At 41.0% G+C, this 17,891-nt stretch overlaps 1 protein-coding gene and 1 long non-coding RNA gene across 9 annotated transcripts in view; one reads left to right on the top strand and one right to left on the bottom strand.

Annotated features, from left to right (window-relative positions):
- Positions 1 to 14,160, top strand: part of NFE2L2 (NFE2 like bZIP transcription factor 2) — a 102,995-nt gene extending 88,835 nt beyond the window's left edge. For 4 of the 8 annotated variants that reach the window (XM_084999957.1, XM_084999956.1, XM_005671981.4 and 1 more), the window contains 4 exons: positions 9,856 to 10,122; positions 10,649 to 10,738; positions 11,603 to 11,794; positions 12,452 to 14,160. In XM_084999957.1, the coding sequence (XP_084856083.1) occupies positions 9,859 to 10,122; positions 10,649 to 10,738; positions 11,603 to 11,794; positions 12,452 to 13,681 (1,776 nt within the window). In that variant the 5' untranslated portion in view covers positions 9,856 to 9,858 and the 3' untranslated portion in view covers positions 13,682 to 14,160. Of the gene's footprint in view, positions 1 to 5,870; positions 8,778 to 9,855; positions 10,123 to 10,648; positions 10,739 to 11,602; positions 11,795 to 12,451 lie in introns of those variants that run through there. The other 4 variants (XM_013984303.3, XM_021075133.2, XM_084999955.1 and 1 more) reach the window with 3 other exon arrangements.
- The window catches only part of LOC146396001 (uncharacterized), an 881,025-nt gene that overhangs the window by 60,349 nt on the left and 802,785 nt on the right, over positions 1 to 17,891 (bottom strand). The gene's annotated exons all lie outside the window — the stretch shown is intronic.

Raw genomic sequence — 17,891 nt, 5'->3', positions numbered from 1 at the left:
ACCCATGTTTAGTGGGTGGGATGTTTAATTATTACTGGTATATTTTGCTAGTTGTCACTCCTCTTTGGTCTTTCTGTGCAGTTTAGTGACACTTCTTCCATGCTGCCTTGGCTCCTATGTACTCCTCATTGCATCTCAGAACTTAATCAGAAACTATCCCCTATTTATCTTTGGGTCCCTAGCACAGTTTCTGGCACCTGAGAGAGGAGCTCTTTGTACGTATAAGATGGGATGGATTAATGACCCATTTAGGGCAGTGTTACACTAATCTTTTATTATTATTATTATTATTTGTCTCTTTTGCCATTTCTTGAGCCACTCCCGCAGCATATGGAGGTTTTCAGGCTAGGGGTCTAATCAGAGCTGTCGCCACCGGCCTACACCACAGCTCACGGCAATGCCGGATCCCTAACCCGCTGAGCAAGGCCAGGGATCAAACCCACAACCTTGTGGTTCCTAGTCGGATTCGTTAACCACTGAGCCACGACGGGAACTCCTAATCTTATTAATCTTGACCACCACCCTTACTATAACTATCACCATTCTGGTACAGTGATGTTGTAGCCATCAGTACCTTATTATTTTGAGAAGTATTTCATATTCAAAAAAGTTCACACTAAAAAACAACAGAACCCTCCCTTTTGCATTGTATTTTAACAGAATGTGATGTGCCAAAAAAAAAAAAAAGGGCTATGTGTTTTAGGCAGCCTCCCTGTATTAGAATATATAATGTATATGTATCTAAAATTTATCACCACCACCATTTGGCACACAGGTCTTTGGCTAGCAGCAATAAACAGCATATAGTACTCACTCAGCCCCCAAGCCTGGGTGACTGTCCTGATTCTTGTCTTTTAAAGCTAATTAAAAGGTGTTTTAATTAGGCAGTTAAATCTGAAAAGGAGCTTTAAGATTAAAGTAAATAATTGATTTTTACAAATGCAGGGTGCAGGATCATTCAGAGAGTTTAGAAGTAGCTGTAAAGAACCCCAGAGGGGGGGAGTTATCATCATGGTGCAGTGGAAACAAATCTGACAAGGAATCATGAGGTTGCCGGTTTGATCCCTGGCCTCGCTTATGGCCTTGCTTATGGCCTCACTCAGTGGGTTAAGGATCCGGAGTTGCCATGAAATGTGGTGTAGGTCACAGGGGCGCAGACGCAGCTCGGAAGTGGCCTTAACCTCAAGGTGGTTATTTGAGTGAAGTAGTTAGTCCACATTTGGTTAATTTCAGTGTATGATAGGTAAGGTAAGTTAGGGAGTTAGATCCCATGCTCCTGAAGGTTCAATTGTAACATGGGGAGAGAGAGAGTGAGTGTGTGTATTTTCCTGTAGAATCATTCTGATAATGATGAAAGACCTATTCATAAAGTTCCTTTCCAGAGCTCAATACATTCATTTCATGGCTTGTTCAAAAATGGTGAAGAGGAGTTCCCACTGTAGCACAGTGGGTTAAGGATCCAGCATTGCTGCAGTTGTGGCTCACATTTGAACCCTGGCCTGGGTGTGGCCAAAAACAAAAAAATGGGAAGGAGAGGAGAAAACTGTATCTTAAAGTCAAACCAAGCCATGCTCTTAGCAAAGCAGTGACTGACCCTTGCATAAACCCTTTGGTTGAGGCCCAGCAACAGCATCCTGCTCTAACACAAGGGACCAAAAATTAACTCTTGGCAGCCAAGCCTGAAACTTCTAATGGGAAAGTGGGATCACCTGCTATTCTGGAAATTAGCTGTCCTTTCTGATTTATTTTTGGCCAACACATATGTGCCTTTTAAGAGAATAAATAGGAGTTCCCATTGTGGCTCAGTGGTAACAAACCCAGCTAGTATCCATGAGGACACGAGTTCGATCCCTAGCCTTGCTTAGTGGGTTAAGGATCTGGCGTTGCTGAGAGCCATGGTGTAGGTCACAGATGTGGCTCAGATCTGGAATTGCTGTGGCTGTGGTGTAAGCTGGCAGCTATAGCTCCAATTCAACCCCTAGCCTGGGAACTTCCATGTGCCTCAGGTGCAGCCCTAAAAAGCAAACAAAAAAATAAAAAATAAAAGAGAGAATAAATAGTGCTATTTCCTGTTCTCTTCACTTTCCAGTTTTGCTTTATCTTTGCATCATGCTTTGCAGTTTACAAATAAGCATAATGAGTGAGAGGTCCAGTAACCTGTCTTGGATCATATTTCTTATTGAGTCACTGCTGAGAAACTTGTTTGTGAACAGGAAGCAGCCCATGAAAATGTCTGTACACAGTAACAAGCCAGACTGTGAGGAAACTGGACCATTTTCTAGTTGGAAGACAGAAGGGTAGAAGGATGTGTCTGCAACCCAGGGGATCGCACATTTGTGATCTAGGATTAACTTGATAATTCATCTCTTGGTGTGTGTTTAAGATTCTTTTTTTAATGCTGTTAAAAACTTCTAGTTATTGAAGATGAGGGAAACAATCCATGGTAACTTTTCTCTAGAAGGAAAACCTGGATTAGTGGTAACTAGTATTACCTATTAGTAGTCTGCTAACATATACACTGGTTGCTAGGCCAGTTATTTTTAAAAATGGAGCTGTAGTTACACAGAAGTTAACCCAGGGACATTTACACTTAGTCTAGATGGCTGTAAGGCCCCTTCTGTCTCTGATAGTCTCTGATTCTATATAAATTTATATTTTTGTGATCTTTGTTTTTAATCATCTTTCATACTTATTATAGCAATATATTCAAAAGTTAGCAGATCAGTCCCGTGGAATCAACAGTATACTTGAATGGGGGCAAATTATAAAGAATAACCTGTCATCTAATGTGCCATCTCTCAGATTCTGAGAAAACAGGTGGCATTGTCTTGTGTACCTTCTTGGAATGAAGCAGCAGAAGAGCAGCAAAGAGAAGTAAATAGGCAGATAAATATTTGTGAAATAGAATAGTCATCAGCAAGATGTATTTTAAAAGCACACCTGCTTGGTGTCATTTTACTTTGGAAGTAAGGATTGTGACTGCAAAGTAGAGCCATATGAATCAAGAAGCTATTTTTTTGTTGTTTAATCCATTCTTCAAGATTCAGGCATGCCTGCCCTCAGTTGTTTTTGTAGCCTCTTATAGCTCTTAATTTGGTTTACGCTCTAACAGGTGGTAGGATGTGATTCATGTTCCATCCGGTTTTGTCCAGAAATATTCAAGCAGCTTCTATGGAAAAAAACTTTAAACCAGGTTAAGCTTTTAAGTGAATAATATAACCAGGTCAGCATAATACAAAGACTGAAACATAAGAAAGAAAAGCATTATCAGGTGTAACTTAGACTCTAAATGCTAGTAATTAGTATTTGGCTGGAGAGATTGATCTCAGAATAAACTGTAAAAGATTATTTTCTTAATGGGAATACATGATTTTAAGAAGGAATAACTTGAGACATTGTCTTAATGCTTAACACTTATACTGTAAAATTGGAAGTCAGGGTCAGTTTTCTGTTTACAAAGTTGGTTATGTGTGCAATTTTTTAAAAACAATTTATTAGTGAAATTTATTTTTTAGAAGGAAACCCCCCCACCACAGTTCTGTCATCCTCTGGACAAAATAGAGGATGGGATTGGGAAATGCAAGCTTCAGGTACACACCTGAATACATAAAATAGAATCCATTTTATTTTTCATTTCAAATACTTTTCCAAAGCCTTAGTTCACTGAATTGCCTTAATTTTGGAGAAGATTATGGTATCTTTGCTTTCACTTTTTTTGGGGGGGAGAGGGGTGGAGTTCCTGTCATGGCTCAGCGGAAACGAATTTGACTAGCATCATGAGGATGCAGGTTCGATCCCTGGCCTCACTCAGTGGGTAAAGGATCCAGCTTTGCCATGAGCTGTGGTGTAGGTCGCAGGTGGGGCTCAGGTCTGGTGTGGCTGTGGCGTAGGCTGGTGGCTATAGCTCCGATTCAACCCCTAGCCTGGGAACCTCCATATGCCTCGGCTGCGGCCCTAAAAAGACAAAAAGAAAAAAAACCCAAAACTTTTTATCCCCCTTTTTTTGGCCACACCCACAGTATATGTAAGTTCCTGGGGTCAAATGCAAGCCAGATCTGTGACCTACACCAGAGCTGCAACAATGCTGGATCCTTAGCCCACTGCACTCAGGATCCAGCCAGCAACACCACAGACCATTAACGTACCACGCCACAGCAGGAACTCCTAACTTTTCTGAGTATGATAAATGCTGGGTTTGTTCAAAGCACTAAAATTGGCTTGCAGAAGACACTATGGGATTCTGTGTTCAAGGCCTTTCTTTGTTTAATCCTGGAACAAAGCTGTTTGTTTTAAAGTGGTATGAGTTAATAGACCAACTTCATATTTCCCATAAAACGTGTAACAATTACCCAGATGGCAAATGATGATATATATACATTTTCAATATGACTCTCTCCTTTGGGCCAGATGGTGATTTAATGTGAATTGTCAAACATTTATGTTTCTTATTATATTATCTTATTTTGCCTAAGCCAAGCAAGCAACATTATATGGAACGCACTCAGAAATCACAAAAGGACAACAGAAACTCAGACACTAAGTGGCAGGTGGCATCTGCCCCATATGGCATGTAATGGCTCACAGCCAGCACCTGCTTTGCCCTCGGGAAGCTTCAGGAAATACCTGTTGAAATGCTGTACATTTCCTCTCCCTCCCCAGACCCTTCTCTGCCCTCTTTTGAGGCAGCCATGCTTGCTCAGCACCTCAGGTTTGTGTGTAGAAGAGCAGTTTAGTTTTTCCTTGGGCATTTTTCTTCCACGCTGTCTACTGTCATGCTCTTGCTTGTTATGGGCACCACCCCCACTCTTTCCTCTTAGATGGATCGAGAGCTTTGCAGAGAGATGGGTCACTTGTGGGGTAGGTCATGTGCCCAGTCACAGGACTCCTTCAGGACAGCTTGCCGCCTGTAGGTCAGCACAGAACACAGCCCCGGGCCTGCGGGGCTCCCTACCCGTGAGTCGTGAGTCGAGGGCAGACAAACATCTGCTGTTCTTGTTTGCAACATAAAGGTTTGCGTGTTTCCTACAGCACCAAATCCCTGTGAATTTTTTCTTAGGAAACACATGAAAATCTGAGTAACGTGGTGCATGACATCAGGCTGTGACAAGCAGCCTGTCATTGTGCATCCTGAATTTGATCAGGATATCTGTTTTAAGAAATTCAAAATCGGTTAAAACTCAGCTTTTTTTTTTTTTTAAACATTTTTTTGCTTTTGTTTTTTTCCTTTCTGCCCTCCCTACAACATGTGGAAATGTAGAAGTTCCTGGGGCAGGGATTGAACCCGTGCCATAGCAGTGACATTGTGGGATACTTAACCTGTTGCACCACCAGAGAACTCCCAAATGTTTCTTTTACAGACCTCTCATTGCAAGAATAAACATAAAATACAGAAGAAAATCTCTGAGAAACACTTTGAAACCTGTTTTTTTTTCTATTATCTCATCGAAGACTGCTCAACCTGCATTAAGAACAGTTAGATGTTGTCACTTGAAACATCATTTTGGTGGCATTCCTGGCGGAGACAGTTAGCCAGGGCTGTAGGAGCCCCTCCACCTCGCAGGGTCTAGCGTTATTTCAGATCAGATAGCAACAGGTTCTCAAGACCTGATCCAAACGACATTTCATGTTTTATTTTTCCTGCCTGTTGATTAGGTGTCCTTGTCTAATTATGCTATAGGAAATTTTAAAACATAGGAAAATTTAAAACAGTGTGGAGCTATGCTTGAAGGGTAGTCATATCAGGAACTGAGCAGCAGCTGAGTGTTGTGTACATTAAAGTTTACATAAAAGTGTATGTTGGTTGTTTGTATTTACAACACATGTGGCACATGCCCAGCAGTCAATTTCAGATCTTCCTTGAGGAGGAACCAAGTACTTTCATTGCTGAGTGTTGTTTTAGGCTCCAGCTTATAGTCAGGTCTGCAGCTTCATTATCATCCTTTGGCCTGGAGTTTGGTCTCACCGAAGATAAGCAGTGCGGTAGTTCTCGTCGTGGCACAGGGGAAATGAATCTGACTAGGAACCATGAGGTTACAGGTTCCATCCCTGGCTTCGCTCAGTGGGTTAAGGATCTGGCATTGCCGTGAGCTACGGTGTAGGTTGCAGGTTCGCCTCAGATCCCGTGTCATTCTGGATGTGGCGTAGGCCTGTAGCTATAGCTCCAGTTTGACCCTTAGCCTGGGAACATCCATATTCCTAGTGTGCAGCCCTAAAAAGCAAAAAAAAAAAAAAAAAAAAAAAAAAAAAAAAAAAGGATAAGTGGTGGGACCCATCTCTGTTCAGGGTGTATAACAACATTTGCATATACATTTATAGAGAAATTTCTTCTACATGTCTCATTAGATCCACCAACATCTGTACAGCAGGGGTAGAACAGTTATAGTTGCGAGTTTATAACCAAATCGTATGAATCCACTCAAGACATCTCATTGATGGGGAGAAAGGGAAGGGAAAAGGATAAAACAGTTATATCAACTCTGGGTGTGACTGCCACCAATAATTTTAGAGTAAATTACATTAGAAACTTTTCTTCAGCTGACAGTTCTGGGTTCTAGGGATGCTTTGGAATAGTCATACTTGTAAGGTGTTTCCAACAGAAATTCTTCAGTGCTCTTTCAGTTCTTTTATGAAAAAGTCAAACCTGGGAGTTCCCGCTGTGGTGCAGTGGGTTAGGAATCCAACTGCAGTGGCTTGGGTCACTGCGGAGGTGTGGGTTTGAATCCCCAGACCAGCAGAGTGAGTTAAGAATCTGGTGTTGCCACAGTGTAGGTCACAGATGCAGTTCAGATTCAGTTCCTGGCCGGGTGACTTCCATATGCTGCTGGGGTGGCCAAAAAGTCAAAACTGGGTACTGGTTTTTATCCTGGGATCTCCTAAGACGACTCCTCAAGCCGAGGCAGTCTGGAGAACATGGAGGAGAGATGTGTCCGAGCGGCCCCCAGGAGCACGAACAAGTATTTGGGTTTCTCTATTGTAGATCTTCCGAAGAACTCAATGTGCTTTCCATGTCAGTTTTTTAGGGGATAGAACAGGTACTGCTTACTTTGAGACACTGGAGTTCAACTGAGACTGCATGAATATGCTTTTAATTTGTAGCGCTAGCATTTGTTAAGTAGGGGCGAGTATGCTCTGTCTCCTTAGCACCTGAGTCTGTTAGCTCCAGTTTGGAGAAGGGCCCTGGAGAAGGGCCCAGACAAGATACTCAGCTATATCTTGATTCACTTAGAAGAGATGGCTCCCAACCTAATTAGAATTTTAAAGTAGGTTTCTCTTTATATCTTTGACCTTTCTGTTGGGCCTTTGGGTAAACATGTCCATTAAAATGGAAACAAATTATGTTTAAAATGGGAATTCTGCTCACGGTTTTTTTAAAGTGGGGAGTCCCCTGAGAAGATAGCCATGTATGACTGAATGCTCTATGATTTCTATTTTTTTACTGTTGCCAGGAAAATAAGCCAGGGGATATTTGCTCTATACAGCCTTCTGTAAAGTGACCACTTCTTCACACCACCAAGATGTCAAGGCAAAGTCTGTATATACAACGGTTTTTATATCCTGTCCAATTTAGGAACCATCATCCAGTGATCGGGTTTCATATTTTTAGTGTAGGCTAATGGTTAAAAAAGCCTGAGTCCAGGTTTGAGGCTGCCTGGCACTTTCTAGTAGTATCTCTTCTTTTTAAACCTCAATACGCTTATCTGTAAAACAGGGATACATGTTATCTTTATGTGATTTTCATGGTTTGTATATCTAAAGTATTTAGAACAATGCTTGGGATGTACAGAAAGCCAGTTCTCAAGAGCTACAGATACTGTTTTAACTATACCTACTGTTGTGTGCTTTGTACTGTATATTAACTGTTTAAAGCTAGATTAACGAACCTCATGAGCAGGGTTTTCACAGCATCTGAGATTCTAACACCAACTTTCAATCAAGTGGTTTCTACAGTCCAGTTGGCTGGGAGGTCTGTTCAGCCTTTATTGGGAGAAATAGCCTGACTGCTCACTGCAGCAACAGCCATGCTGTTTTTGTCCTTCGGAGCCTGAAAGTAGTAGAGCTGTGGATGCATTGGCTGTCTGATGCTGCCAGCCATGATCAGAACCGCGGCACAAAGTTTGATGTTTGTGCATGCTGTGTCTACCAATTCCCTTTTAAGAGTCCCCTCATATCTTAAATGTCAATACCTTTCATCCTTCCTTGGAGCATGTGTGGTTTGTTATTATTAAGAGGATCACTTACTGTTTCTCAAGAGTGAGGCTAGTGGACACTGCTCCTTTCTCAATTCTTTGGAGAATCTCTTGCCTTACCCACACATCATATTACCATTTGCTAGGACTTAACTAATTTGTTCATACCCCAGGAGCTAAAAGTCAAAGCAAGAGGGAATGTTTGTATTTTTCATTTTCAGCATATAGAGTTCCCAAGCCAGGGATCAGATCTGAACCACAGTCATGACCTAAGCTGTGGCTGCAGCAATGCTGGATCCTTAACCCAGTGCTCCCAAGATGCCGCCCATTAAGTTTCGCCACAGTGGGAACTACAAGACGAAATGGTTTTTTTGTTTTGCTTTCTGTTTTTGTCTTTTTAGGGCCACAGCCAAGGCATGTGGAAGCTCCCAGGCTAGGGGGCAAAGCAGAGCTGTGGCTGCCGGCCTTCGCCACAGCAATACAGATCCAAGCCATGTCTGCAACCTACGCCACAGCTCATGGCAACACTGGATCCTTAACCCACTGAGTGAGGCCAAGGATTAAACCTGCGAACTCATGGATACTAGTCAGGTTCGTTAACCGCAGAGCCACAACGGGAACTCCCAAAACGGTTTTTAATAATATAAAAGTTAGTAAAAAGAAAGGACAGAAAAAAGATAATCAACTGTAGGAAAGAGCAAAAGAATATTTCACAACTGCTAGACTGACTGACTGCTAGTCTTTAACTTGGATTCTTCCCCCACTCCTGTAAATTGGCTATTTGCTGAGCAAGTTTAGAAAAATTCCACCTATTCAATCATGTTTTCCAAACACCGTTTCTCATAATAAACCAGTGCTTGGTGTGTATGCACTGATTTTTATATCCTGTTAAACAAGGGTGGGATTTAACTCAACGTTTATGTGCAAAATTTGTTACTTTGCTTTTAGTGGTCTCTGCTGTACCCAAATTGTTAATAAGCCAATAAGTGATTAATGGATGGCTGTGTAAGTGGTTTTTAAAAAAATGAATACACACAGGGAGTTCCTACTGTGGCACATTGGAAACGAATCCAACTATCCATGAGGCTGCGGGTTTGAGCCCTGCCTGTGCTCAGCGGGTCAGGGATTCGACGTTGTGGGAAAGCTGTGGTGTAGGTCAAAGACATGGCTCGGATCCTGCCTTGCTGTGGCTGTGGTGAAGGCTGGCAGCTACAGCTCCGGTTCCACCTCTAGCATGGCAACCTCCATATGCTGCAGGTGCAGCCCCAAAAGCAAAATACTACTACTACGATAAAATGAATTAAGTGATCTGTGTTTCCATTCAGATTTTGTTATCTCCCTACCCGCCACCATCAGCAATGACAGTGTAAATTATGTGGTATCCGCCATTTAAAAACCATTTTAATTCCCCCAAACCTTGGCCCCCAGCCACAGTGGTCAACCTTCTCTGCCACTGAAATCAGCTGGAGCCACTGAATCAGTTGAACAACTAAATCCCATTAATTAGAACAGAGGAGATAGAACTGACTTCTTTTCGGCCTAATGTAATGAGAAAACAAATGTGAAGCTGGTGCAGAAATTAACACTGTAAATTAAATATACATCAATTAAAAATAAAACTAAATTTTTAACTATGGCCTCTCTCCTTCTTTTTCTGTTTTAAACACAGGACATGGATTTGATTGACATACTTTGGAGGCAAGATATAGACCTTGGAGTAAGTCGAGAAGTATTTGACTTCAGTCAACGACGGAAGGAGCATGAGCTGGAAAAACAGAGAAAACTTGAGAAGGAAAGACAAGAACAACTCCAAAAGGAGCAAGAGAAAGCCTTTTTCGCTCAGTTACAACTAGATGAAGAGACAGGCGAATTCCTCCCAATTCAGCCAGCACAACACATCCCGTCAGAAACCAGTGGATCTGCCGACTATTCCCAGGTACAGGGTACTTGGTTCTTGGGAAGGTGCATGGCAGGGTTTAAAGAACAAATAGCGACTCAGGAGTTAAAACATCTGAATTTGAGTTCCAGCTTTGCCTTTTACTGTTAACAACCTTAATAAGTCAACTTCCCAACCTTGGCCTCCTGATGAAGTTCAAGCCTTGACTGACCTACCTCAGAGTATAAGGATTAGGACATAAATTACATGAAGAGAGATTTATAAACTGTAAAAACATCACGTAATTTGAACATTTGAGATATTGAAACATTTAATCAACACAGTATATGAATTAATTGCCATTATCCTACTTTATCTACAGATGAGCAATTGGAGCTCAAAGAGGTTAAATGACCTGCCCAGAAATTGGGGGAGCCAAGATTTGAAACCAAATAGTCTGGTTTGATTGTCTGCTCTTTATTAAAATGACTTTTGCAATAAGAGAAATGTCTGATTAACTAGACTGTAAACATTGTATGGACACTGAACAATTTTTTCTTCCTGTATATCTTTCCCTTTTATGCAGGTAGCCCACATTCCCAAACCAGATGCTTTGTATTTTGTTGACTGCATGCAGCTTTTGGCAGAGACATTCCCATTTGTAGATGACAATGAGGTATTAACATTTGGTTAACAGCAAATCTTCACACCTTATATATCCTATATTGATCCCTTTGATATGTCTTCATGAATGAAAAACAGTATTTTAGGAGCAAATTTTATCATGGAAACTTTGGCCTATAGGTAACTTTACAATTGGGGAAAAAACAAAAACAAAAACCACATAGTACAAAAAACGTTTACTCCTGCATAGCCAGAAGCATGGATCAGCAGAAACATTTGTTATAGGTACTTAAAAATAAATTCCCATGTGTAAAAAGCAAGCTTACCAGGTAGTAAACCAAGACTTGTTCAATTAAGTTTTAATAAATTTATTGTTTAAACACTATACTAGGTATTACATAGAAAAATACACATTAAATTCTAAAGACTGTTCTTTTTTGAAGTTTATCTTCAGTGTACAGGATAAAGCCATTAAGCTAGTAAAATGAGTAAATCTGGAGTCAGTTGGACAAGGAAAAAAATGTGTTTCATTATCTAGAAATAGAAGTCACCATTATTAGGGAGTTCCCTTTGTGGCTTAGTGGTTTAAGAACCTGATATAATCTCCATGGGGATGTGGGTTTGGTCCCTGGCCTTGGCCAGTGGGTTAAGGATTTTGCCTTGCTGCAACAGTGTAGGTGTCAGATGTGGCTGGGATCCTGTGTTGCTGTGGCTATGTAGGCTGGCAGCAGTGGCTCCACTTTGACCCCTAGTCTGGGAACTTCCATATGCTGCAGGTGTGGCCATAAAATGGTAAAATAAAACAGTCACCATTATTAGTAGATAAATATCGAACTGTAGCCTATTCCAGTTTAAGATGGGATACCCATTTTGCTGGGTGGCAGATTCATGTAGATAAATGCCTTCTCAATTTTAGGTTTCTTCGGCTACGTTTCAATCACTTGTTCCTGATATTCCCAGTCACGTCGAAAGCCCAGTCTTCATTGCTCCTAACCAGGCTCAGTCCCCTGAAACTCTTGTCAGTCAGTTAGCCACTACTGAGGTAGACGACATGCAACAGGATATTGAGCAAGTTTGGGAGGAGCTATTATCCATTCCAGAATTACAGGTAACTAAGATCTAACATAATAAATACCAAAGATGCTATTTTATATTTAGTCCCTTCAGTAATCCCAGTTATTTATATACTGCCTACTTAAATGAAGGATTAGAGTGAGCTTTTAGTCCTGAGAGCTGCCTATGCTCACTTCAGTGAACTTTTGTTAGTTCAATGGACTGGTATCTTGAGGACAAATAAAGTTACAGACCTGAAGTCTGGGAGTTCCTGTTGTGGCTCAGCAGTAACGAACCCAAAAGGTATCCATGAGAATGTGGGTTCAATCCCTGGCCATGACCAGTGGGTTAAGGATCCGATGTTTCCATGAACTGTGGTGTAGGTTGCAGTCGAGGCTCAGATCCCATGTAGCTGTAGCTGTGGCATAGGCTGGCAGCTGCAGCTCCAGTTGGACCCCTAGCCTGGGAACTTCCATGTGCCACAGGTGAGGCCCTAAAAAAGCAAAAGTAATTAATTAACCTGAAGTCTGATCTGGGAACTCTGAAAATACATATGCTTAGGCACAAACATCTGTTGGAAATGGGAATTATTTCTGAATTACAGAGAAGTTTGGAGACAATATAGGTGGGGGGTTTTCCATTGGGTATGGATTATCAGCTATTAAAAATATTTAACCTTGATTTACGTAGTGTAAACTTCTTTTCCACACAGTGTCTTAATATTCAAAATGACAACCTTGCTGAGACTAGCACGGTTCCAAGTCCAGAAACCAAACCGACAGAAATTGACAACTATCATTTCTATTCACCAAATCCCTCACTGGAAAAAGAAGTAGGTAACTGCAGTCCACATTTTCTCAGCGCTTTCGAGGATTCCTTCAGCAGCATCCTCTCCACAGAAGACTCAAGCCAGATGACAGTGAACTCATTAAATTCATACGCAACAGGAAACACAGATTTTGGTGATGAATTTTATTCTGCTTTCATAGCAGAGCCCAGTACCAGCAACAGCATGCCCTCCTCTGCTACTTTAAGCCAGTCACTGTCTGAACTTCTGTATGGGCCCATTGATCTCTCTGATCTATCTCTTTGTAAAGCCTTCAACCAAGACCACCGTGAAAGCACAACAGCAGAATTCAATGATTCTGACTCTGGCATTTCACTAAACCCAAGTCCCAGCATGGCATCACCAGAACACTCAGTGGAATCTTCTATCTATGGAGACACACTGCTTGGCTTCAGTGATTCTGAAATGGAAGAGTTAGATAGTGCCCCTGGAAGCGTTAAACAAAATAGTCCTAAAACACAGCCTGTACAACCTTCTGGGGATACAGTCCAACCCCTGTCACCACCTCAGGGTAATAGTGCTCCAGTGTGTGATGCCCAGTCTGAAAACACACCAAAGAAAGAAGTGCCTGTAAGTCCCGGTCATCGAAAAACCCCATTCACAAAAGACAAACATTCAAGCCGCTTGGAGGCTCATCTCACAAGAGATGAGCTAAGGGCAAAAGCTCTGCATATCCCATTCCCTGTAGAAAAAATTATTAACCTCCCAGTTGATGACTTCAATGAAATGATGTCCAAGGAGCAATTCAATGAGGCTCAGCTTGCATTAATTCGAGATATACGTAGGAGGGGTAAGAATAAAGTGGCTGCTCAAAATTGCAGAAAAAGAAAACTGGAAAACATAGTGGAACTGGAGCAAGATTTAGATCATTTAAAAGATGAAAAAGAAAAATTGCTCAAAGAAAAAGGAGAAAACGACAAAAGTCTCCATCTACTGAAAAAACAACTCAGCACCTTGTACCTTGAAGTCTTCAGTATGTTACGTGATGAAGATGGAAAGCCTTACTCTCCAAGTGAGTACTCCCTGCAGCAAACAAGAGATGGCAATGTATTCCTTGTTCCCAAAAGTAAGAAGCCAGATGTGAAGAAAAACTAGATTTGGGCATATCTGACCTTTTCTGAGCTAGTGGATTTTTTTTTTTTAATACTAAAAGCTCCTACTGTGATGTGAAATGCAGAAATATACTTTATAAGTAATTCTATGCAAAATTATAGTCAAAACTAGTGTAGAAAACATAAAACTTTGAAAAGCATTAAAATAAGTTATCAGTATGCTGAATCAGTAGTTTCACTTTAATTACAAACTTAATTTCTTAGAACACCATTTGGGCTAGTTTCTGTATACGTGTAAATACTACAAAATCTTATTTATACTATTCTTATCTCATTTGTTACGTTCAGATTTATACGATACAACATCTGGCTAAAAGCAAATTGTTGCAAAACTAACCACTATGTACTTTTTTATAAATACCATATGAACAAAAATGGCATTTTTTTATATTAAATTGTTTAGCTCTGGCAAAAAACAATTTAGTTGAAAAGTTGGTACTAATAAAGAATATGACTCTTAAAGTGTTTCTCTGAAATTCATTTGCATTTATTCATAGTATCTTCTGTGACAATATGAAAAGCATGCTAAAATGGCAGAGAGTATCAAAAAGATTTCCTCTTTAGCAGTAGGTACAAGTGAAGCAAGAAAAAATAAAAAATGACATACATATAGCATGCACCCAGGTGGCAACATTTGGAAAGTGTGGGAAACCCATTCTATTAGCAAAGATGGAACACAGGAAAGTCTAAAGGTTCTAGGAGTCTATTTGAGAAAGAGTAACTATATGGTTGACCGTAGAGGGAGAAAAAAAGGTGGGTCAGTAGAATAGGACATGGCAAAGATCCTTGCTAAGCCTTTAAGAACTTTGGCTTTTACCTAGTGGGGAGCTTCTGGAGGTGTTAGGAGTAACATCTGCGTTAAAAGCTTCCTCTGCCTTGGTGTTGGCAGTAGTCTAAAGGGTAATGGTAGGAGCTGGAGACCAATGGGGAGACTGAAATATTAACATGGGACGTGGTGTCCTGGTTTAGAGTGATAGCAGTAGTGAGAAAGCATTGGATTCTGCATTGTTTTAAAGACAGAACTAAAAGGATTTTCCAACAGATGGATTCAGGGTGAAGGCAGACTCAAGGCTATGGTTCGAAGGTCTAGGTGGGCAAATTAGTTCACTTTGGGACATAGCCAGTGATAAACATGTAAATACCAGGTCCATTTAGAATAAGCACCATGTGCTAACTATTCACTTGAAAGTCCTATCAACCGGTTAGGACCAAAACACTGCACATACCCTAGAGCCAGATCGCCTAGGCTGCTGCAGTTTTCCTAGAACCACCTCCAGTGAGGCAAAGCACTCAGGCTGCTTCCTTATCTGTAAAGCAGGGATAAGTGCTGTTAAGCACTCTATAAATTGGGCATTTTCTTTAGTCCTGTATCAGCATGCCCTTTGGTTGATGGTGAAAGAAAGAATTTGACTCAGCTGGCTGGAAAGCTCAGGCTTGAAGGCAACTTCATGGACTAATGGAACAAGGCATTCAAACGCAGATTATGCTGTGGCCTGTCTGATCAAAACATCCTATAGTGGTGGTGACGACATCCCTGGAAGAAACTAAACTTTTCCTATCTCAGAAAACTCTCTTGAATAAAGTGCCCTTAAACAAAACTAGGGGTGGAGATTGGGAGCAAAGGCAACAATCTGTTACCACCCCCTACCTGGAATTAACTGGCACCTACTACACAGGGGGAGAACACTGGGCAGACCAGATCTTCTAGCACAACAGCAAATTCCTTCACTGTTGGTGCATTTAGATTTCAAAATGAGTTCTAAGACAAAACGCCATAGAGCCTTTCAATATCTAAATATCACTTTCAAATACTAAACATAGAGAATTAGGCAGAACTAAATTTTAAATATAACAAATCCTAACAACTTCCCTATGACTAAAGTAGATTTGTTTTTGCTTTTGAGGGCCACACCTAAGGCATGTGAAAGTTCCCAAGCTAGATGTTAAATCACAGCTACAGCCACCCGGGATCCGATCCCTGTCTCCAACCTACAGCACAGTTCATGGCAACACCAGGGATTGGACGTGTTTCCTTATGGACACTAGTTGGATTTGTTTCCATCACACAAGGGGAACTCTCAGATTTAATTTCTCCATCTGAATGTGCAATACACTTATACCTGCCTCCTCAGATTAAATTTGGCTATGCAATTGTTAAGCCTTATTGAACTCAAGTTTCTAGTTTTAAAATGGGCACCTGTGCCTGCTGGATTGAGATATATCAAGCATTCTATTAGAAATCTTAATATAGCATGCTAGTGCATGTTACATTAAAAATGTTCTTGCTAGGACTTATTCTATAGCCTATGGAGAGGCTGCTCAACTGCATCCCTGCTATGGCTCAGTGGTAACGAACCCGACTAACATCCATGAGGATGTGGGTTTGATCCCTGGCCTCACTCAGTGGGCTAAGGATCCGGCATTGCCGTGACCTGTGGGGAAGGTCGGAAGATGTACCTTGGATCCCACATTGCTATGGCTGTGGTGTAGGCTGGCAGCTGCAGCTCCAATTGGGCCCCTAGCCTGGGAATATGCTGCAGGTATGGCCCTAAAAGGTGGTGGTGGTGGGGATAAAAATGTACCTGATATTACTTCCCATACCCATTCTTGTTTTTAAATCTTATAACTGATACAAAGTAATTCTAATTCTTATTTTAAAAATATTTACCAGGCCAGTTTCCACTTTTTGAGAACAAGAAAACTTAAAAGACTGTAAGAACCTTAATGCTACATGGAGGGAAAAAACCCTCACATTGGCATTAACTTCACTGTCACTCATTAAAGTTGAGAAATACTATCTCCTTAAGCACCATGGACCAGGCACCAGTATAAGCTCTTTAAACCTGTTATTGGAGTTTCCTTGTGGCACAGTAGGTTAAGGATCCTACAAGTCACCGCAGCGACCAAGGTCAATGTTGTGGCATGTGTTTGATCCCTGGCCTGCGAACTTTCATGTCATGGGTACAGCCAAGAAAAAAACAAAACCCATCATCATATTTAACCTTCAGACTTACCGAGGTCAAGCTATTAACTCTTTTGCAAAAACAAACTATGTGAATACAAGAATTCTGAATCTTGACAATAGCTTGATCAGCAAAAATTCCTTCTTTCACTAACATTTAATGAAATTAAACATCTCCTTCAATGTTTACAAGCAACAAAATACAACGGTATTTGCAGTACCTCTGATTTTGTCATTAGTTAAAAAATCCTAATTTTCTAAGTTCCCTTCCCTGCTGCGGTGCAGATTTGATCCCTGGCCCAGGAACTTCCATGTGCCATGGGTGTGACAAAACAAAACAGATACTGTGAAGTATCTCAAAACACTTATAATCACAACTTCAAAATTTTAAGTCAGACCCACCACTAGCCTTATCTGATGTTTTTATATTACTGAGTCAAACTTAACTTCTGTTAACTATCCTGAATGAAACTGTTAATTCTATGTATTTAATGCATATAAAATCATTCTAAGAGGTCTGCTGGCATCACCAAACTGCCAAGGGGAACATTAAAAAAAAGAAAAGAGAGAAAAAAAAAAAAGCACACTGCCATGAACTGTGGTGTAGCTCGCAGACACAGCTCAGATCCCACGTTGCGGCTCTGGCGTAGGCTGGCAGCTACAGCTCTGATTAGATCCCTAGCCTTAGAATCTCCATGTGCTGTGGGAGTGGCCCTAGAAAAGGCAAAAAGAAAACAACAAAAAAAACCCCAAGTAACTTGACCAAGGTCAACCTTCAGTTCTGAATTTAAATTTTACTGATAAAACCTGATAGCATCCTCTTCCAGTATCTACTGAATAAAAGTGTTGAGTAGATGACAACTGAGATTAAATCTAAATAACTTATCAGTTCTCTCTGACGCAGTTCTCTCCAGATTTGTCTGCAGAACTAGACTAATACAATGCTTTTTTAAGAAAGAAAATTAAGAGTTTGGCAGCATCTCTGCAATGCCAGGTTGCAGGTTTGATCCCTGGCCTGGCACAGGTTAAGAAATCCCATGTTGTCACAGATGCAACTGCAGCATAGACCACTGCAGCTCTGCTGTTTCCCGGGCAGGGAACTCTCTATATAGGGCAGCGAAAAAAGAAAAATACACTTTAATCTCCGGATACTGCTAGTTAAAATTTGATAGAACCCTTCATCCTTGTGATAAGCTCTTTTAACTACTGTGATGGCTATATACATGTAGTG

This window comes from Sus scrofa, chromosome 15 (assembly GCF_054392235.1).
Source record: "Sus scrofa isolate SSC_HxYL_T2T_F1_AM1 chromosome 15, Sscrofa_HxYL_maternal_Yorkshire_Landrace_v2.0, whole genome shotgun sequence".
NCBI lineage: Eukaryota > Metazoa > Chordata > Mammalia > Artiodactyla > Suidae > Sus > Sus scrofa.
The sequence above is the reverse complement of the archived record's forward strand: the minus strand, read 5'-3'. Positions and strand labels throughout refer to the sequence as shown.